General features: G+C 41.8%; 1 protein-coding gene across 1 annotated transcript in view; it reads right to left on the bottom strand.

Annotated features, from left to right (window-relative positions):
* NUP133 (nucleoporin 133) overlaps window positions 1-16,204 on the bottom strand; it is a 73,336-nt gene that overhangs the window by 24,999 nt on the left and 32,133 nt on the right. Inside the window, exons 13-17 of the mRNA XM_032242373.1 lie at window positions 11,261-11,424; window positions 9,974-10,068; window positions 5,196-5,420; window positions 1,247-1,369; window positions 75-174 (exon numbers count right to left, since the gene is read on the bottom strand). Coding sequence (XP_032098264.1) covers window positions 75-174; window positions 1,247-1,369; window positions 5,196-5,420; window positions 9,974-10,068; window positions 11,261-11,424 — 707 coding nt within the window. The remainder of the gene's footprint in view (window positions 1-74; window positions 175-1,246; window positions 1,370-5,195; window positions 5,421-9,973; window positions 10,069-11,260; window positions 11,425-16,204) is intronic.

Raw genomic sequence — 16,204 nt, 5'->3', positions numbered from 1 at the left:
AATAACACAACTTCTAAAAATGATGGGTCACTAGAAATACATTTTGAACAACTGTTAATAAATCAGTATATTACCCGTCCATGGAACATATTCAGGTTCTTTCTCTGGTGGTTCTTCTTTTCTATACAAAGAGTTTCTATTTTGGCGATAATGACTAGCAGCCTGCAGCATATCCTGGAATAAAAGTTAATGCAAAAAGTGATGAATTACAGTATTCCCCAAGATAATTTAAGACAACAAAGTAAGTTAGTAAGAAAAAATACTCAGAGGCCAGGCATGTTGGCTCACACCTGTAATCCTAGTGCTTTGGGAGGCCGAGGTAGGAGGATTACTCCTAGACTGACAACACAGTGAGACCCCATCTCTACAAAAAATTTTAAAGATTAGCTGGGCATTGTGGCATGCACCTGCATTCCCAGCCACTTGGGAGACTGAGGCAGGAGGACTGCTTGAGCCCAGGGGGTTGAGGCTGCAGTGAGCTATGATCAAGCCACTGTAAACCCAGTCTGGCAATAGAGTGAGACCACGTCTAAAAAAAAGAAAAGGAAAGGAGAGAAAAGGTCAGCACACATCTGTATGATTACTTTTTGATTCTTTCTGCTTTTAAAGTTTGTTTTACTCCACAATTTAACTTCTTTTTTGGAAAACAATAGTAACCAAAGTAGGAAAATCATTACTGTAAGTCCAGTAGCTAAAATTAAAAGGAACATTTTAATAATAAAAGTAGCAAGATTTTGAATAATTAAAAAAATAGAAATGAGAAATATGTAAACAGTTACATTAAGAATACATTTGCAATCAGGCATGGTGTCTCAGGCCTGTAATCCTAACACTCTTGGAGGTGGAGGCAGAAGGAACTTGTGAGACCAAAAGTTCAAGGCTATAGGGAGCTATGATGGTGCCACTGCACTCCAGCCTGGGTGACAGTGAGACCTTGTCTCTGAAAAAAAACTAATCAAACAAAAAAAATTGCAAAGATACAAACATACCTTCCCAAATGAAAGGTTTATTGTTGTACCAAATAGGAACTCAGGATTATAGAAATGTATTAATAGGCACCAGGCTAACATTCAAAATATTCATTAACTGATTAAAATGACTGACATTTTTCTAACTTTTTTGGGATTAACAAATGTCTACAACCTTATAAATCATTGGCAATACAGAGTAGGAATATGGAAACCACTTCCTTGTCCATCCATGCTCTGGGCTTTGATTTGCTGAAACCTTTCCCTTATTTTTGTACCTTGAGAATATTGTTCACGTTGATCACCACTTCGGCCCATTCAACGGAATCCAAAGGTGTATCCCTCAAGACTTGCTCCTCATGCTCCAGTAAGCACTCACAGATGGTGTCTACTTGGGATACCTGAGAGAATACACAGAAGTCAACTACTTACAACAAAAATTTTGGTGATGGGTAACAACTACCCACTGAGTTTTACTCATTAAGCCATATCTTCAGACCTATAGATGAAGGAAACTTTATTGACAGTTGATGGTCAAAATAAATTTAAAAATCAAGAAAAGTCAGATCTACTAACTTTTAAAAGTTACAGTGCCCAAATAACTAAGTCTTATAAACAGGCAAATTCTGAATTGTTACCAAGTAGATTTTTTTATTTAAACAATGATATTATTTGTTTATTACAGCTACTATGCTCAGTGCACCTTTAAATAGCATTAGGTTACAGATGACGTCACTTCACAATGTAAGACCTCAAACTAATGAACTAATAGATTAAAATGACGTCAAAAATGAACTTGCTAATTTCTCTGAGAATTCCCCTTTTTCAGACATAACAGAAACGTTTGCAGAATAGAAGCAACATAAGAGAATAATGAACTAAATACATAACTCCTAACTCTTCCTTTATTAACACATAAAGATAACAGTACAAATATATCCTCAGGCACTGAAACTCTTGTTTCAAGTTCAAGTCTGCATTTAAGCCTTCCCCCTTTATTTCGAGTTTGCAAGGCAATGGACACTCAGAGATAAGAAAGAAAAGCCAGATTAGATGCCCTCAAGGACCTCACAAACTAGCTGAAAAAAATAAGATACACAGGCACAGATAAAAGATGACCCAAACAAAATCCCTCCCTTTTGCAAACCTTGTTCTTTCTTTTGCATTTCTGATGTTAGCCAAAGGCATCCTAACAGCCTAGGCAAGAAATCTTCAGCGCATTTAATTTGTAAGATTAAGTGTAAGAATATTTTACATTGTTAACATGAAAAACACAATGAAAGCATAAATAATGGCCAGGCGAGCCTGTAATCCCAGAACTTTGGGAGGCTGCGACAGGTGGGCCATGAGGTCAAGAGATCGAGACCATCCTGGCCAACAGTGAAACCCCATCTCTACTAAAAATACAAAAATTAGCTGGGCGTGGTGGCACATGCCTGTAGTCCCAGCTACTTCAGAGGCCAAGGCAGGAGAATCACTTGAACCGGGGAGGCAGAGGTTGGTGCAGTGAGCTGAGATCGTGCCACTGCACTCTAGCCTGGTGAAACAGTGAGAATTCACCTCAAAAAAAAAAAAAAAAAAAAAAAAAAAGAGAAAAAAAGAAAGCATATATAAAAGACAGAAAATAAAGAGCATAAAATGCCAAAACACTTGTTAAATTCTCTTACCATGCATATATTCAGTGATTTCAAATATTGCTCATATGCCATGCCAGCATAGTCTATTCCTTAAGCAGTAAGCTCTCTGCTTTTCCAGGGCCCTGGGAGGTACAAGCCCTTCCCAAACTGGAGACAGAGGCAAAGTGGAAAGTGTACCCTCAGGCAGGCTCTATATTGTTTTACTTTCTATCAGGGCTGCCAAATCAAAATATCTTTCTATATGGCCCACCAATCAGAGATTGATTTCGGTTAACCAGCTTGTCCCAAAACATAAATAATCTTTAGAAAGGTAAGTAGTTGTCACCCACAAGTGGAAGGACAGGTAAAGAGAAAGAAAAATTACTATATGTATGTATTTGTTGTATTGCCTTTTCATGACGGTTATGGCATGGGAGAAGACCTTTAGAACTACATCCCAGAGAAACTGAAGACCAATGAACATCATGAGAAATGATGATAAATGGTGACATGAGCAGTCCTAAATATTACGATTTTTCATAGGAAACATTCTTTTGAGAAGCCAATCACATTTTTAGTTATGCTGTATCATACTCCTAAAGACTATTCCTAAAGTAATATTCTATATTATGTATCCAAATGATAATTTCCAGACCCTTCTCTAATAATTTAGCTAACTGAAATGTGTGCATATACTGAGCTGACAATTATGCTTTGCCCTTTGATCCAAATGCAGAATGAACCAGGCTCTTGCCTTTGTTCTTACAAGTAATCTGTCATTAATAATTTTTAAAAACTCATTGTCTTATATAAAATTATATGTGAATAAAGACCAAAAAGGACACAAAAATGACAACAATTTGATTTGTTAGATCATGAAACTTGAGGTGATTCATTTTTCTTTCTTTCAGATTTCTGGCATACTTCCTAGATTAAAAACAAAACATAACAGAGTGCTTTTCCTTCCATTCCCTAGAAACTAACTCAAATGTATAAAAACGAAGAATTCAAACTAAACACATTTATGGAATCAACAGAAAGACTGAACTTAGGTTACAGTCCATCAAACATGAAGAAAAAAAGGACCTGTCAGCACTGCGTGTTACATGCTAGAATACAGTGAGGCTATAGGAGGAAGGAAGCAAAATTTGAGACACCAATAGAGTCTGAAGTTCCTCAAATGTGTAAGAAATTCCAAATTTCACAGAGCTGAGGGAAGAGCTGGCCCTGTTTCTAAAATCGGATAATTCTGCAGTCGCAGTTAAGACAACAGGTCTAATTCCTAATGTCACACCTTTAAAGGGAGACAGTGAAGTCTACCCTACTGCTTCAAAGGACTGTGAAGCCTCACAAAAGCGCAAGGACTGCCTTACTATTTCCACAATGTCCAGCTGCCACTGGCTAACCAGCATCTTAACCATTTTTGTCTTTGAAATTTATAGCAGGCTGGGCTTGGTGGCTCACGCCTGTAATCCAAGCACTTTGGAGGCCAAGGCGGGTGGATCACCTGAGGTTGAGAGTTCAAGACCACCCTGACCAACATGGTGAAACCTCGTCTTTATAATATATATTAAAAAAAAAAAAAGAAATTTAAAAAAAAAGAAAAGAAATTTATAGCAGACTTTACTTTTTCTCTAAAAATAAATTTGATTTTACAAGCAAGGTGTAGCAACGAGATCCTAAGAGGTAGCTGAGGAATTCAGTGAAGGGACTATTTACAAAGGTATGGGCAAGATTAAGGGGTCCAACAAGGGATGGGGCAGCACCCTAGGGTGAGCCATTATCAGCCTCAGGCCTGAAGAGTCAAGAGGAGGGGCAGCTATTGGAAACACAGAGAAAGCAGCTGGACAAGAGGCACTGTCCCTGACAGACGGGCTCAACCAACGTAAAGTGGGCAGAGGCAAGGAAGAAAGCTGGGGGAATAATTACTCCAACTTCTGGCCTTCTGGCAGGGCCTCACATTCATCAGACTGGCAGGAAGCCAGGGGGCAAGGGAAGCCACTCAGGAAGGCCAGTTTGTGGCAGAATCAAGAGTAGATCTGGAAAGACAAAGGAGAAGATCAGGCTGGACTCAGTGGCTCACGCCTATAATCCCAGCACTTTGAGAGGCCAAGAAAAGTGGATCACCTTAGGTCATGAGTCCAAGACTAGCCTGACTAACATGGTGAAACCCGGTCTCTACTAAAAATAGTAAAATTAGCCGGGCATGGTGGCTGGTGCCTATAATCCCAGCTACTCAGAAGGCTGAGGCAAGAGAATTGCTTGAACTGGGGAGGCGGAGATGTCCCTGAGTGACAGAGTGAGACTCCATCTCAACAACAAAAAGAGGAGACAATCAGCACACAAAGCAAATAGGTACCTGCAGATAGTTTTTAGGGGAATAAAAAAAGTAAACAGGGAGCACACCTTAGTCAACTTTGCAAGCTCTTCTTTACAGGTAACTGATAAATGATACTTCTGAGTGACACTTAAGCCAGAAAATATGGAGTCCAACTTAAAATTTCAGTGAGATCTTTTGTGATTTAACTTGTCCTCACCCTCTTTCCTGCCTAGGGCATGATCAGTAAATGGCACAGTTCTATGAAGACACATGAAAGAGGACTCCTCTTACCTCCCTGAAAAAAACATCTGCAGGAGTCAGGTTGGATGGGATTTCATACTCCCTCTTGTTCAAAGCGATCAATATGGCCGTGTTGACGAGGTCAGAAAGCCGGGAGTGGTGGTTCTTGAGAACAATGGCGGCTGACAGCTTTTCCGCATGCTCACAGAGCAACAGTCGAGTGGCCATCGGTGTCCCTCTAACTGGAAAACTGCCTAGACGTCCAAATAAGCCAACCTTTCAAAAAGGCAAACACATATTCTTAGAAAGCAATTATGGTAACATGTAAAATACAATAGTTGTATTTTCCCCAGGGTGCATAGGTGTACATGCACCCTGGGCAGTCACTGGTCCCGGCTCTCCCCCAGCAAGTCCCTTCAGCTGTCTCTTGTTTTGGCTATTTCTAACACACAAACACACTTCAGCCAGGCCATTAACACCCATAAGAAAGCACAGACCGACATCCCTATTCTAAGACCAGGGTCACTCCAGGGCTTCTGCCCACTACTATTGTCTCTACATAGGATGTTTTCCAAATTATTGTTTATGGTTAGCAAAACAGACACTGCTCTTTTTGTCTTTTGTGCCGTGTTGCCCAGGGTGGAGTGCAGTGGTGCAATCACAGGTCACCCTAACCTTGAACCCTCAACTCAAGCCATCTTCCCACCTCAGCTTCCCACGCAGCACACCACTATACCAGGATAATTTTTAAATTTTATGTTTGTAGAGATAGGGGTCTCACTTTGTTGCCCAGGCTGATCTTGAACTCCTGGCCACAAGTGAGCCTCCTAACTTGGCCTCCCCAAGCACTGGAATTACAGGTGTGAACCATTGCACCTGGCCTCACACTACCCTTTATTAGCCATAACAATTAACTCCCCTAGATTCCAGACTTTCAGGAATCAGAAACTCAGCAACCTCTACCTTCAAGGACTGATTTCCATACCCCTAATGCTTCGGGGAGGGGTATGGAAAACTACACCTAAGATGGGGGCATCTTAACCCTTTGTATCTCCTACTGAGTTGCTTGATGCCCATCTGTGCTGTGTTATGCGTTCTAGGGGTTTTCCCAAGCTTTCTCACTGCATATGACATCCTGAGCTAGGAGAAGCCAAAAAACAGGCATAAATAATGAATACGTTTTCACACTTTAAGTATAATTCCCTTTGTTAATAAATGATCTGATTTCCTATCCTTCATTTTGTATATACTTTTGTAGTATTTACATGCTAGGAGATATCTCTTTTATAACACAAAAGGGGTCATACTATATATATTGTTCTGTAGCTTGTTTTATTTGATAGTATCTTACTTTTCTAACACATTTAGATATCCATTATTTTTAATACTTCACTGAATCCTAATGTATTCAACCTGTTCACCTTATTATTTTAAAATAACAATTACATAGTCTTTCCTGACTTGAATTGACTTCCTGGTTCCTTCAAAAATACTTTAGGTGTAGTTTTCAGCAAGGTCATCCCACTTGCCTCCTTTACTTTGCTTTGATTGCGGCACTGACAGTGAAGCAATAGCTCTAGATCGCACCTATGCTAGGTGAGGCGTGGTGGCTCACACCTGTAATCCCAGAACTTTCGGAGGCCAAGGCAGGCAGATCGCCTGGGTAACATGGTAAAACCCTGTCTCTACAAAAATATACAAATATTAGCTGACTTAGTGGCACATGCCTGTAGTCCCAGCTACTTGGGAGGCTGAGATGAGAAGATCGGCTGAGTCCGGGCAGGCTGTAGCTGCAGTGAGCTATGATCAGGCCACTGCACTCCAGCCTGGGTGACAGAGTGAGACCCTGCCTCAGAACAATTTAAAGAAAATTTTTAAAAATACAATCATTCTAGTCACACAATGAAAACGATCAGATTATCTCCCTGCCTGTGTACTGTATGGAGATACAATGTATAAGCACAAAAGCTTCTTCAACATCAGAAAACTAGAGGCAAAGGTACTGTTCCGAGGCATTGGTGTTACTTCTACCCACTATAGAATGAAGCTATGGCTCTGTGAATACCAAGTTTGGCTCAAGGAGAAAAGGAATATTTCTCTATATTCAGAAATATTCCCTAAGACTGGGCACAGTGGCTCAGGCTTGTAACCCCAGCACTTTGGGAAGCCAAGGCAAGAAGATCACTTGAAAACAGGAGTTTGAGACCAGCCTGGGCAACAGTGTGAGACCCTGTCTCTACAGAAAACAAAAAAATTAGTCGGGTATGGTAGTAAGCACCTGTGGTCCCAGCTGTTGGGGAGGCTGAGGTGGGAAGACTGCTTGAGTCCAGGAGGTTGAGCCTGCAGTGAGCTGTGATTGTGCCACTGCACTGCCACTTGGGCAACAGAATGAGACCTTTCCTTAGGAGTATCTAGTTATACCTTTTTCCTGATTATTAACATAAATTCTTCCCAATTAGTAAAATCAGTTCTAAATATTAAAGGAAATAGAAATATAAAAGGCATAACTGGAATGGGGTTTTCAGAACTAGCTAGACATTGCCTTGGGACAGATGCTGCTACCAACAGCCGTGAGACTTTGTGATCGTTCTCTGGAACCCAGGAAGGCTGAGAGCCAAGTGCTCATGCTCTCCTGGCTTTCCGGTCTCTAAGTGTGGCAAATCAGGTCAGGGCAAGTACCTCCCAGCCAAGTGTGCACATCTTCTTCCAATGAGAATGACTTGCCACTCTTCCCATGAAGAGGTACAATCATGCTGGGTGCAATGGCTCACACCTGTAATCTCAGCGCTTTGGGAGGCAGAGGCAGGCGGATCACTTGAGCTTAGGAGTTCGAGACCAGCCTGGGCAATATGGCAAAACCCCTTCTCTACAAAAAATACAAAAAATTAGCCAGGTTCAGCACCATGTGCCTGTAATCCCAGCTATTGGGGAGGCTGAGGCAGGAGAATCACTTGAGCCCAGGAGGTGGAGGTTGCAGTGAGCTGAGATTGTACCACTGCACTCCAGCCTAGGCAATGGGAGTGGAAACCCTGTAACACACATACAAAAAAAAAAAAAAAAAAAAAAAAAAAAAAAAAAAAGAGGTATAATCAATTCTTTAATCTCTTTCATCCCAGCTGACTTTGTGACTTGCTTTGACCAATGCCACTTTACTAGAAGTAACATTATGTGACATCTGAGATGAGCCCTTAAGAAGCCTATAGCGTCTATGTTCATCTGCTGAGACCAGAGGAAGCTGGTCCAGACCAGAGCAGGATGAGCGACTAAATGGAGGAGAACCACATAGCCTCTGCTGACAGTTGGAACCAACTGCCAGAAAGCAGGTAGAGGCTTGCAGACCCTCCAGCTCAGAGCATCCTAAAAGCAGGTTGAGTGATTCCAGGCGAAACCAGCAGAAGAACTGCCTGACTAACCCACAGAATTGTTTTAAGCCACTGTTTTTGTTTTTGGGTGGTTTATAAGGCAGTAATAGTTAACTGATACACTTGGCTAACTAAATGACCATATCAGGAGAAAATGTGTTTTTTCCCCATTAATCCATAGCCCACCTAAAATACAAAAGAGAGAGAGAGAGAGAGAGAGAGAGAGAGAGACTCACTCAATGAATGATTGGAGTTTTCTTGCCAAGGCAATAAAAGAGTAGACAGGAGACAAACCATGCACAAAAATGAACACGACTGTGGGATTAGGAACAATCGAGTCATTTCTGAAATTATCTAGTGCTGCACTGGCCAATAAGGAAGCCACTGTCTATAGTGGCTATTTAAAGAAGTTAAACTTTAGTTCTTTAGCTGCTAGTCACATTTTAACTGTTCAGTGGTCACATGCGGCCAGCAGGTGTCCCACTGTCAACACACTAGGAGAACATTCCCATGACCACAGAAAGCACTGTACTGGACAGCACTCACTACAGTCTCCTTAACATAAAAATTAGCTGGGTGTGGTAGTGAGTAGGCACTGCTGAGTTTGAAAAACAATCATGATCAGGAAAGAGGCTGGGCCTGGTAGCTCATACTTGTAAACCCCAGCACCTTGGCGGGCTGAGGTACAGGGATTGCTTGAGCCCAGGAGTTTGAGACCAGCCTGGGCAACATAGTAAGACTCTGTCTCTACGAAAACTAAAAAAAAAATTATGTGGGCATGGTGGCACAAACCTGTAGTCCTAGCTACCCAGGAGGCTGTGAGAAGACTGCTTGAGCCCAGGAGGTCAAGGCTGCAGTGAGCCAAAATCATGCCACTACACTCCAGACTGGGCGACAGACTGCCCTGTCTCAATAAAAAAATAAATAAACAAACAAACCCAAAACAGGATGAAATTCATTCGTTTGGCTATGTAATATGTCTGCAAGCCACTTTTATTGACAAGGCAAGAATGGGTGAAATTATGCAACAATTCTGTCCAGTAGCATCTAATTTAGGCGCAATACATGTGAGGATAAACTTTACACAAAAAAGAAAACGAATACTTTAAATGAGGATTTGATTTAATGGCACCTCAAAATTAAAAGTCAAATACAAAAATCTGTCATTGTCTTAATATTCTTCAGTGTTTAATAATACAAAATTGACTCATGAAAACTTAAGTTTTTCCACAAATGTATACAGGAAATAGGAATGAAGTCTGCTTCTTATACCTGCAGTAACAGGCTTGCACACAGCACTGGAATTATGGACTTTTAAAGCAGCACAGAAAAAGGAAAAGACTAGTCATGCCCCAACCAACGAAACACCTCAAAATAGAGAGAAGGGACTTCCCACTGTGTTAGACTGACAAAAGCAGAGGAGACAGCCAGCCTGGCCCCTGCTGTGTTAGCACCCTGGGCTCTTACTTGATGAATAAAGTCCATAAGGAAAGAGTGAGCTTTCATCTTGTCTTCTAGCTGGTGAAGAATAATCAGAGACGTGTTGCTGAACCCAGGTACTTCTGTTAAAACACAGTGATAAACTTATAACATAGTGGTTTTACAACTATGCTATTTTAATGTTAGTGGCTAACTGCTATTAAACAAAACAGAAAGTCTATACAAAATAAAAATATCAACCTTACAATTATTTATAACATTACTCAGGAGTTTAAAAATGTATGAGAAAATTTTGAGGTTTGATACAGTTCATACTGTATTTATTCAAAATGTAAAACATTATTGTTAATCATTTATAACAATTTAAGCTTGACAGTGGCAATGAAACAAAGAAAGGAGATGAGCTTGAATGTTTTCTTCCCAAATCTGTAAGGCAGCTTAGTGAACTTGCTAAGAAGTAGGATAATTAGGGAAACATGTTTGAGACAGTTCTCTGGCTCCTGGGGACCCCAGAGTTCCCTTGAGCTGCTGAGATGGAAGCACAAGAGGGGCACTCACCTGGGATAGGGAGGCAGACATTCTTGCTTTCTTCTACATACTGACATTTGATCACTGCTGCTCTTAGGGGAATGGATCATTTCTATTAGTCAAATATACTGATTACGCCAAAATTACTTAATTTGGGGGTAAGTAGTCTGGGCGTGGTGGCTCACACCTGTAATCCCAGAACTTTGGGAGGCCAAGGCAGGTGGACCACTTGAGATCATGAGTTCAAGGCCAGCCTGGGTAACATGGTGAAACCCCATCTCTACTAAAAATACAAAAATAAGCTGGGCGTGGTGGTACACACCTATAATCTCAGCTACTTCGGAGGCTGAGGTGTGGGGATCACTTGAATCCAGGAGGTGGGGGTTGCAGTGAGCTGAGATCTTGTCACTGCATTCCGGTCTGGGTGACAGAGTAAGGGAGACTCTGTCTCAAAAAAAACTGGGGGCAGGTTAAGTGCCAAATATTTACCTATGCTACCAATTCTCTTTTGGAAATAAAAGGCAGGAAAGCTAAGTAAGGCTAATTAATCTGCCTCAGATAGAACAATTAGGATTTGCTCCAATGTTCTTTTAGTTTTTATTCTGTTATCTAGACCTGTTGTGAGCCTTTTTCAAAATATACTATAAGGAAGGTTAGAATATTTTTTAAAATATTGAATTAATATTAAATTGTCTGAGAAGCTAAAAATATGCTTTAAGAGATGTTTCTAATAAAGAAATCAGAATATGCTCAAATATTACCATGCCATAATTAAAACGTTCTTACCCTCAGGGACAGACTCAGCCCACCGTGGGTCAGACGCTGGGTAGTCATCCATCAGGTCTACACTGATTTGGGTAACTGCCCTGTCTAGTTCAGAATCAGAATCCAAATCAGAGTGAGAGGAAAAGAGCTCTTCAACCACCATTTGAGCATGACCTAAATCTTTCCTGAAATAAAATTGGAAAATATAAGTATTAAGGGAGGCAAAATATTTTCAAAACTTACCAAGAAAAAATTGTGGAGTACTATTCAGCAAAAAAAAGAAAAAAAAGAGATCCTGTCACTTACAACAGCAGGGATGGAACTGGAGGACATGTTAAGTGAAGTAAGACAGGCACACAAAGACATGTAACAAACTTTACATGTTCTCACTCATATGGGAGCTAAAAACTAAAACGACTGAACTCATGGAGTTAGAGTAGGGTGATGGTTACCGGAGGGTGGGAAGAGTAGTGGCAGTGGCGGGGAGTGGGAACGGTTAATGGGTTAAAAAAAAACACAGATTGAAGAAGAGCTTGTATTTGATAGCACAACAGGCTGACTACCGTCAACAATAATTTATTGCACATTTTAAAGTAACTAAGAGTATAATTAGAATGTTCATAACACAAAAAAATGATGAATGCTTGAGGTGATGGATATCCCATTTACCCTGATGTGATTATTACACATTGTATGCCCATATGAAAATATCTCATGTAACCCACAAACACATATACTGTGTACCCATAAAAATTAAAAATTAAAAATAAATTTTTAAGTTAATTGTGAAGTTAAACCTAGTGCCATTTATAGGTTTTAGCTGAAAATTACTTTTAATAAAATTTACTTAATTAAAAGGGAGAAAACTATTATATATTCATTAATTCAACAAATACACATTGAATACTTACAACATGCTAGGCCCTAGACACAGAAGGATAAAAAGACATTAAAAAATAGTCCAGACAATTGAGCAAGCAATGACACAGGTGATAAACACTGACAGAGATGGAGAAAACTTATTGACAGATAAAGAGGAGGTCATGAAAGGCTGGGGAGAATTGGGGAGGGGTATACAGCTGCACACAGAGCATACATCCATATCCATCAGCAAGTAAGTCTCTATCCCAGGAGAGAACTGAGGCTACGGGAGAGGCTGAGATCACCTAGGGGACAAGAGTTTGGAAAAAAGCTTGCAGGGCAACCAATTAAAGGAAGGGGGAGCCCATAAAATCCAGCAGACTCTTCCAACTTAGAGACATTAGGGGACAACCAGGGTGTCAATGGACCCACCAGGGGATTAGCTATGGCACATATGAAGAAATGAGGGATACTGAGAAGGGATAAATCACAAAATTAGAGGACACAGTCGTGTAAACCGTGTTATGGAGTTTGAACCTAATACTAAGGACAATGAACAGGCACTGTAAAGGAGTGTCACAGTCTGTTCTAGTGTCCCAAAAGATAGCTGTAACATATGGAGAGGGGATCATACAAGAGAAAAATCCAGTTAGGAAGTTACTGCAGAAAGGAAAAGGCAGGAAAGAGAAAAATCCACTTAGAAGGTTACTGCTGGATCTGATGTACAGTAGCACCCCCTTATCCATGGTTTCACTTCCCACAGTCACAGTTACCTGTGGTCAACCACAGTCTGAAACAGATGACCTAGACAGACAGAGACAGAAAAAGAGAGAGACATAGACAGACCGGGGGTGGGGGGGGGGGGGGGCGGGGGACAGAGAGGGGGGGGGGGGGAGGGAGGAAGAGAGAGAGACCATATTCACATGTTTTTATTATTGTACAGTCATCCCTCAGTATATGCAGGAGATTGGTTGCAGGACCCCCAACACACACCAAAATCCACCCATATTCAAGGCCAGCAGTTGGCTCTGCGGAACTCTAGTATACAAAAAGGTGGCCCTCTGTATAGGCAGGTGAATTTTTGATCTGCGCTTGGTTGAAAACATGCTGCGAATTTTGGTCCTTTAGTCCCAGCTACTCAGAAGGCTGAGGCAGGAGAATTGCTGGAACCCAGGAGGCAGAGGTTGTAGTGAGTAAAGATCACACCACTGCACTCCAGCCTGGGTGACAAAATGAGACTCCATCTGAAAAAAAAAAAAAAAAAAAACAAAACAAAAAAAAAACTAACAGGGCATGATGGCCAGTAATCTCAGCTAAGGTACTAGGGAGGCCGAGGCAAGAGAACTGCTTGAACCCAGGAGGCAGAGGTTACGAAGAGCTGAGATCACACCATTGCACTCCAGCCTGGGTAACAAGAGTGAAACTCCGTCTACCAATTGTGACCCCAGGGGCATCTGGCAATGTCTGACGATAACTTTGGTCATCATGAGTTGGGGGAAAGGGTGCTAATGGCATCTAGCACGAAGTGGCTGGTGATGCTGCAAACAGCCTACAATGTACCGCTGGAGTGCAGGGGCAGGATCTCGGCTCACTGCAACTTCTGCCTCCTGGATTCAAGCGATTCTCCTGCCTCAGCCTCCTGAGTAGCTGAGATTACAGGCATGTGCCACCACGCCTGGCTAATTTTTTGTAATTTTTTTTTTTTTTTTTTTAGTAGAGACAGGGTTTCACCATGTTGGTCAGGCTGGTCTCGAACTCCTGACCTCAAATGATCTACCTGCTCTGGTCTTCCAAAGTTCTGGGATTACACGTGTGAGCCACCACGCCCGGCCTCAAATGTCAATGTTAACGGTATTGAGAAGTCCTGCTTTAAAGGCACCACAATTGTGTTTGTAAGGAGTCTACATCTTTAAGACAGCTAGCTGACACTCCCCCAGAAATCATCCCTTGTGAAGTCCACAGTACTTCACCCATGCTGGGCAGAGTAAGTTCAGCACAGCTGTGCTACAGGCCCCGTGACACTGTCCCTGAGGCTGCTGCTTGCTCAGGACTTAGATCGGGGTCCTTTCTTGTGCCTAATAATTTTCTCCAGTAAAACATCTTAAGATGAATGACTATACCAGGTTGAAAAGTGTCTCCCACAAATGCATATCTATCCAGGGCCTCAAGATGAGACCTTACTTGGAAATAGGGTTTTTGTAGATATAGTGTTAAATTATGATGAGTCTAAATCCAATGACTGATGTCCTTATAAGAAGTCCACATGGGCTGGGCATGGTGGCTCATACCTGTAATCCCAGCACTTTGGGAGGCTGAGGCGGGTGGATCGTTTGAGACCAGCCTGGCCAACATGGCAAAACCTCGTCTCTGCTAAAAATACGAAAGATTAGCTGGGCATGGCAGTGCACAACGCTGCTTGGGAGCCTGAGGCAGAATTGTTTGAACCAGGGAGGTGGAGGTTGCAGTGAGCTGAGATTGCACCACTGCACTCCTGCCTGGGTGACAGAGTGAGATTCTGTCTCAAAAAGAAAAAAAAAAAAAGAAGGTCATGTGAATGTGAAGACAGCTATGTGACAATGGAGGCAGAAACTGGAGTGACGCATCTATAAGACAAGGATTGCCAGCAGCCACCAGGAGCTGAGAGGTAAGGACAGGTCCTTTCCCAGAGCCTTGCTCTCAGACTTCTGGCCTCCAGAACTATGAGAGAAGACACTTATGTTGTTTGAAGCTCCTGGTTTGTGGTAATTTGTTATGGCAGCCACAGGAAACAAATCTAACGACTGGTCACCTGCTGTATTATCATTTACATTTTGAGATGCCACCAACCTGACAGAATTGTAATTACAGGATAAACTTGTGAAAGATAAAGACACAACATTTTAACCCAAATCTTTGAAGTAAGATTGAACCATGTAAAAGAACAAGATTAAAAGAATACAGTTTCAACGGAAACAAAAACCTTGTTTACTGGTGCCCCCTTTTGGTGAGAAACTAAGCTTAGTAGATCATGAGGCGCAGATTGTTAGAACTGTAAAAGCACTTCATCTGTCGCCTCTGTGAGTAGTGGCCTTTATGCATCAGACACCAGTATGAGTGGGATTATGGAATCATGGGCTGAGAACTGCAGGAAAAGAAAGTAGTAAACTTAGCATATTCCTTCAAAACAAAGATCTGATGATAAATTAATGATCCTTTAGCAATTCTAACTCTCATGCCACTCAATACTTCTACAAGGAAGACACAGAAACAGAATGGCAGAAATGTTCAGCATCTGTCCAAAGTTTCCCATAGCTAACATGGGGCAGAGCAGGGGCTGGATCACCAGTTTCCTGAGTATTTATTCAAATGTGAATTTGCCATAACTTTTAAGGAAAGTGCCAGAATACATGATAAGCAGAATACATGTCTAGGATAAACTGAAATCTGCATTCACCTTAAACCAGAAGAGTATTAGAGCAGCAAGTGTGACCGAGTGAGGACAATCACTCCCTACCCCATACATGCATCTGCTTAGGCCCCCCCTTACTACAGCTCACCCCTTGGACTTGCTCTGGCCAAAAGGACACTAGCAAATACCATCCCAGCAAAGACTTAGAGAGTGCTTGTGCACTGACACTTGCTCTCTTGCCCTCTTGCCACTCTGCAATCCCCATGATACATGAACAAGCCCAGGGCAGCCTGCCAGTTGAGGAAATGCCACAGGAAGCAGACAGAGAGCTGGCCAGCCACGGGCCCAGAAATGTGAGTACAGTAAAGAGCAGCTAGCCCAGCAGTGGACCAAAATGAATAAGCCCATTCAGGAACAGTAAAAATGCCACCAGAGCCCAACCACAAACAGCCAAACTGCAGAATTGTGAGCTAAGCTAAATAAGTCACTAAGGTTTGTGGTGATTTTGCATAAAGCAAAACTCAACTATCAACTAATAGGCCAGGTCTAATTCTTTTTCCTTTTTGAGACAGGGTCTTAATCTGTCACCTAGACTGGAGTGCAGTGGTGTGATCATGGCTCACAGTAGACTTGGCCTCGTGGGCTCACATGATCCTCCCAACTCAGCCTTCTGAGTAGCTGGGACTAAAGGCGTGCATCACCATGCCCGGCTAATT

The sequence above is a fragment of the Sapajus apella genome, unplaced genomic scaffold (genome assembly GCF_009761245.1).
Source record: "Sapajus apella isolate SASKATOON/1434 unplaced genomic scaffold, GSC_monkey_1.0 scaffold49, whole genome shotgun sequence".
Lineage (NCBI taxonomy): Eukaryota > Metazoa > Chordata > Mammalia > Primates > Cebidae > Sapajus > Sapajus apella.
The sequence above is the reverse complement of the archived record's forward strand: the minus strand, read 5'-3'. Positions and strand labels throughout refer to the sequence as shown.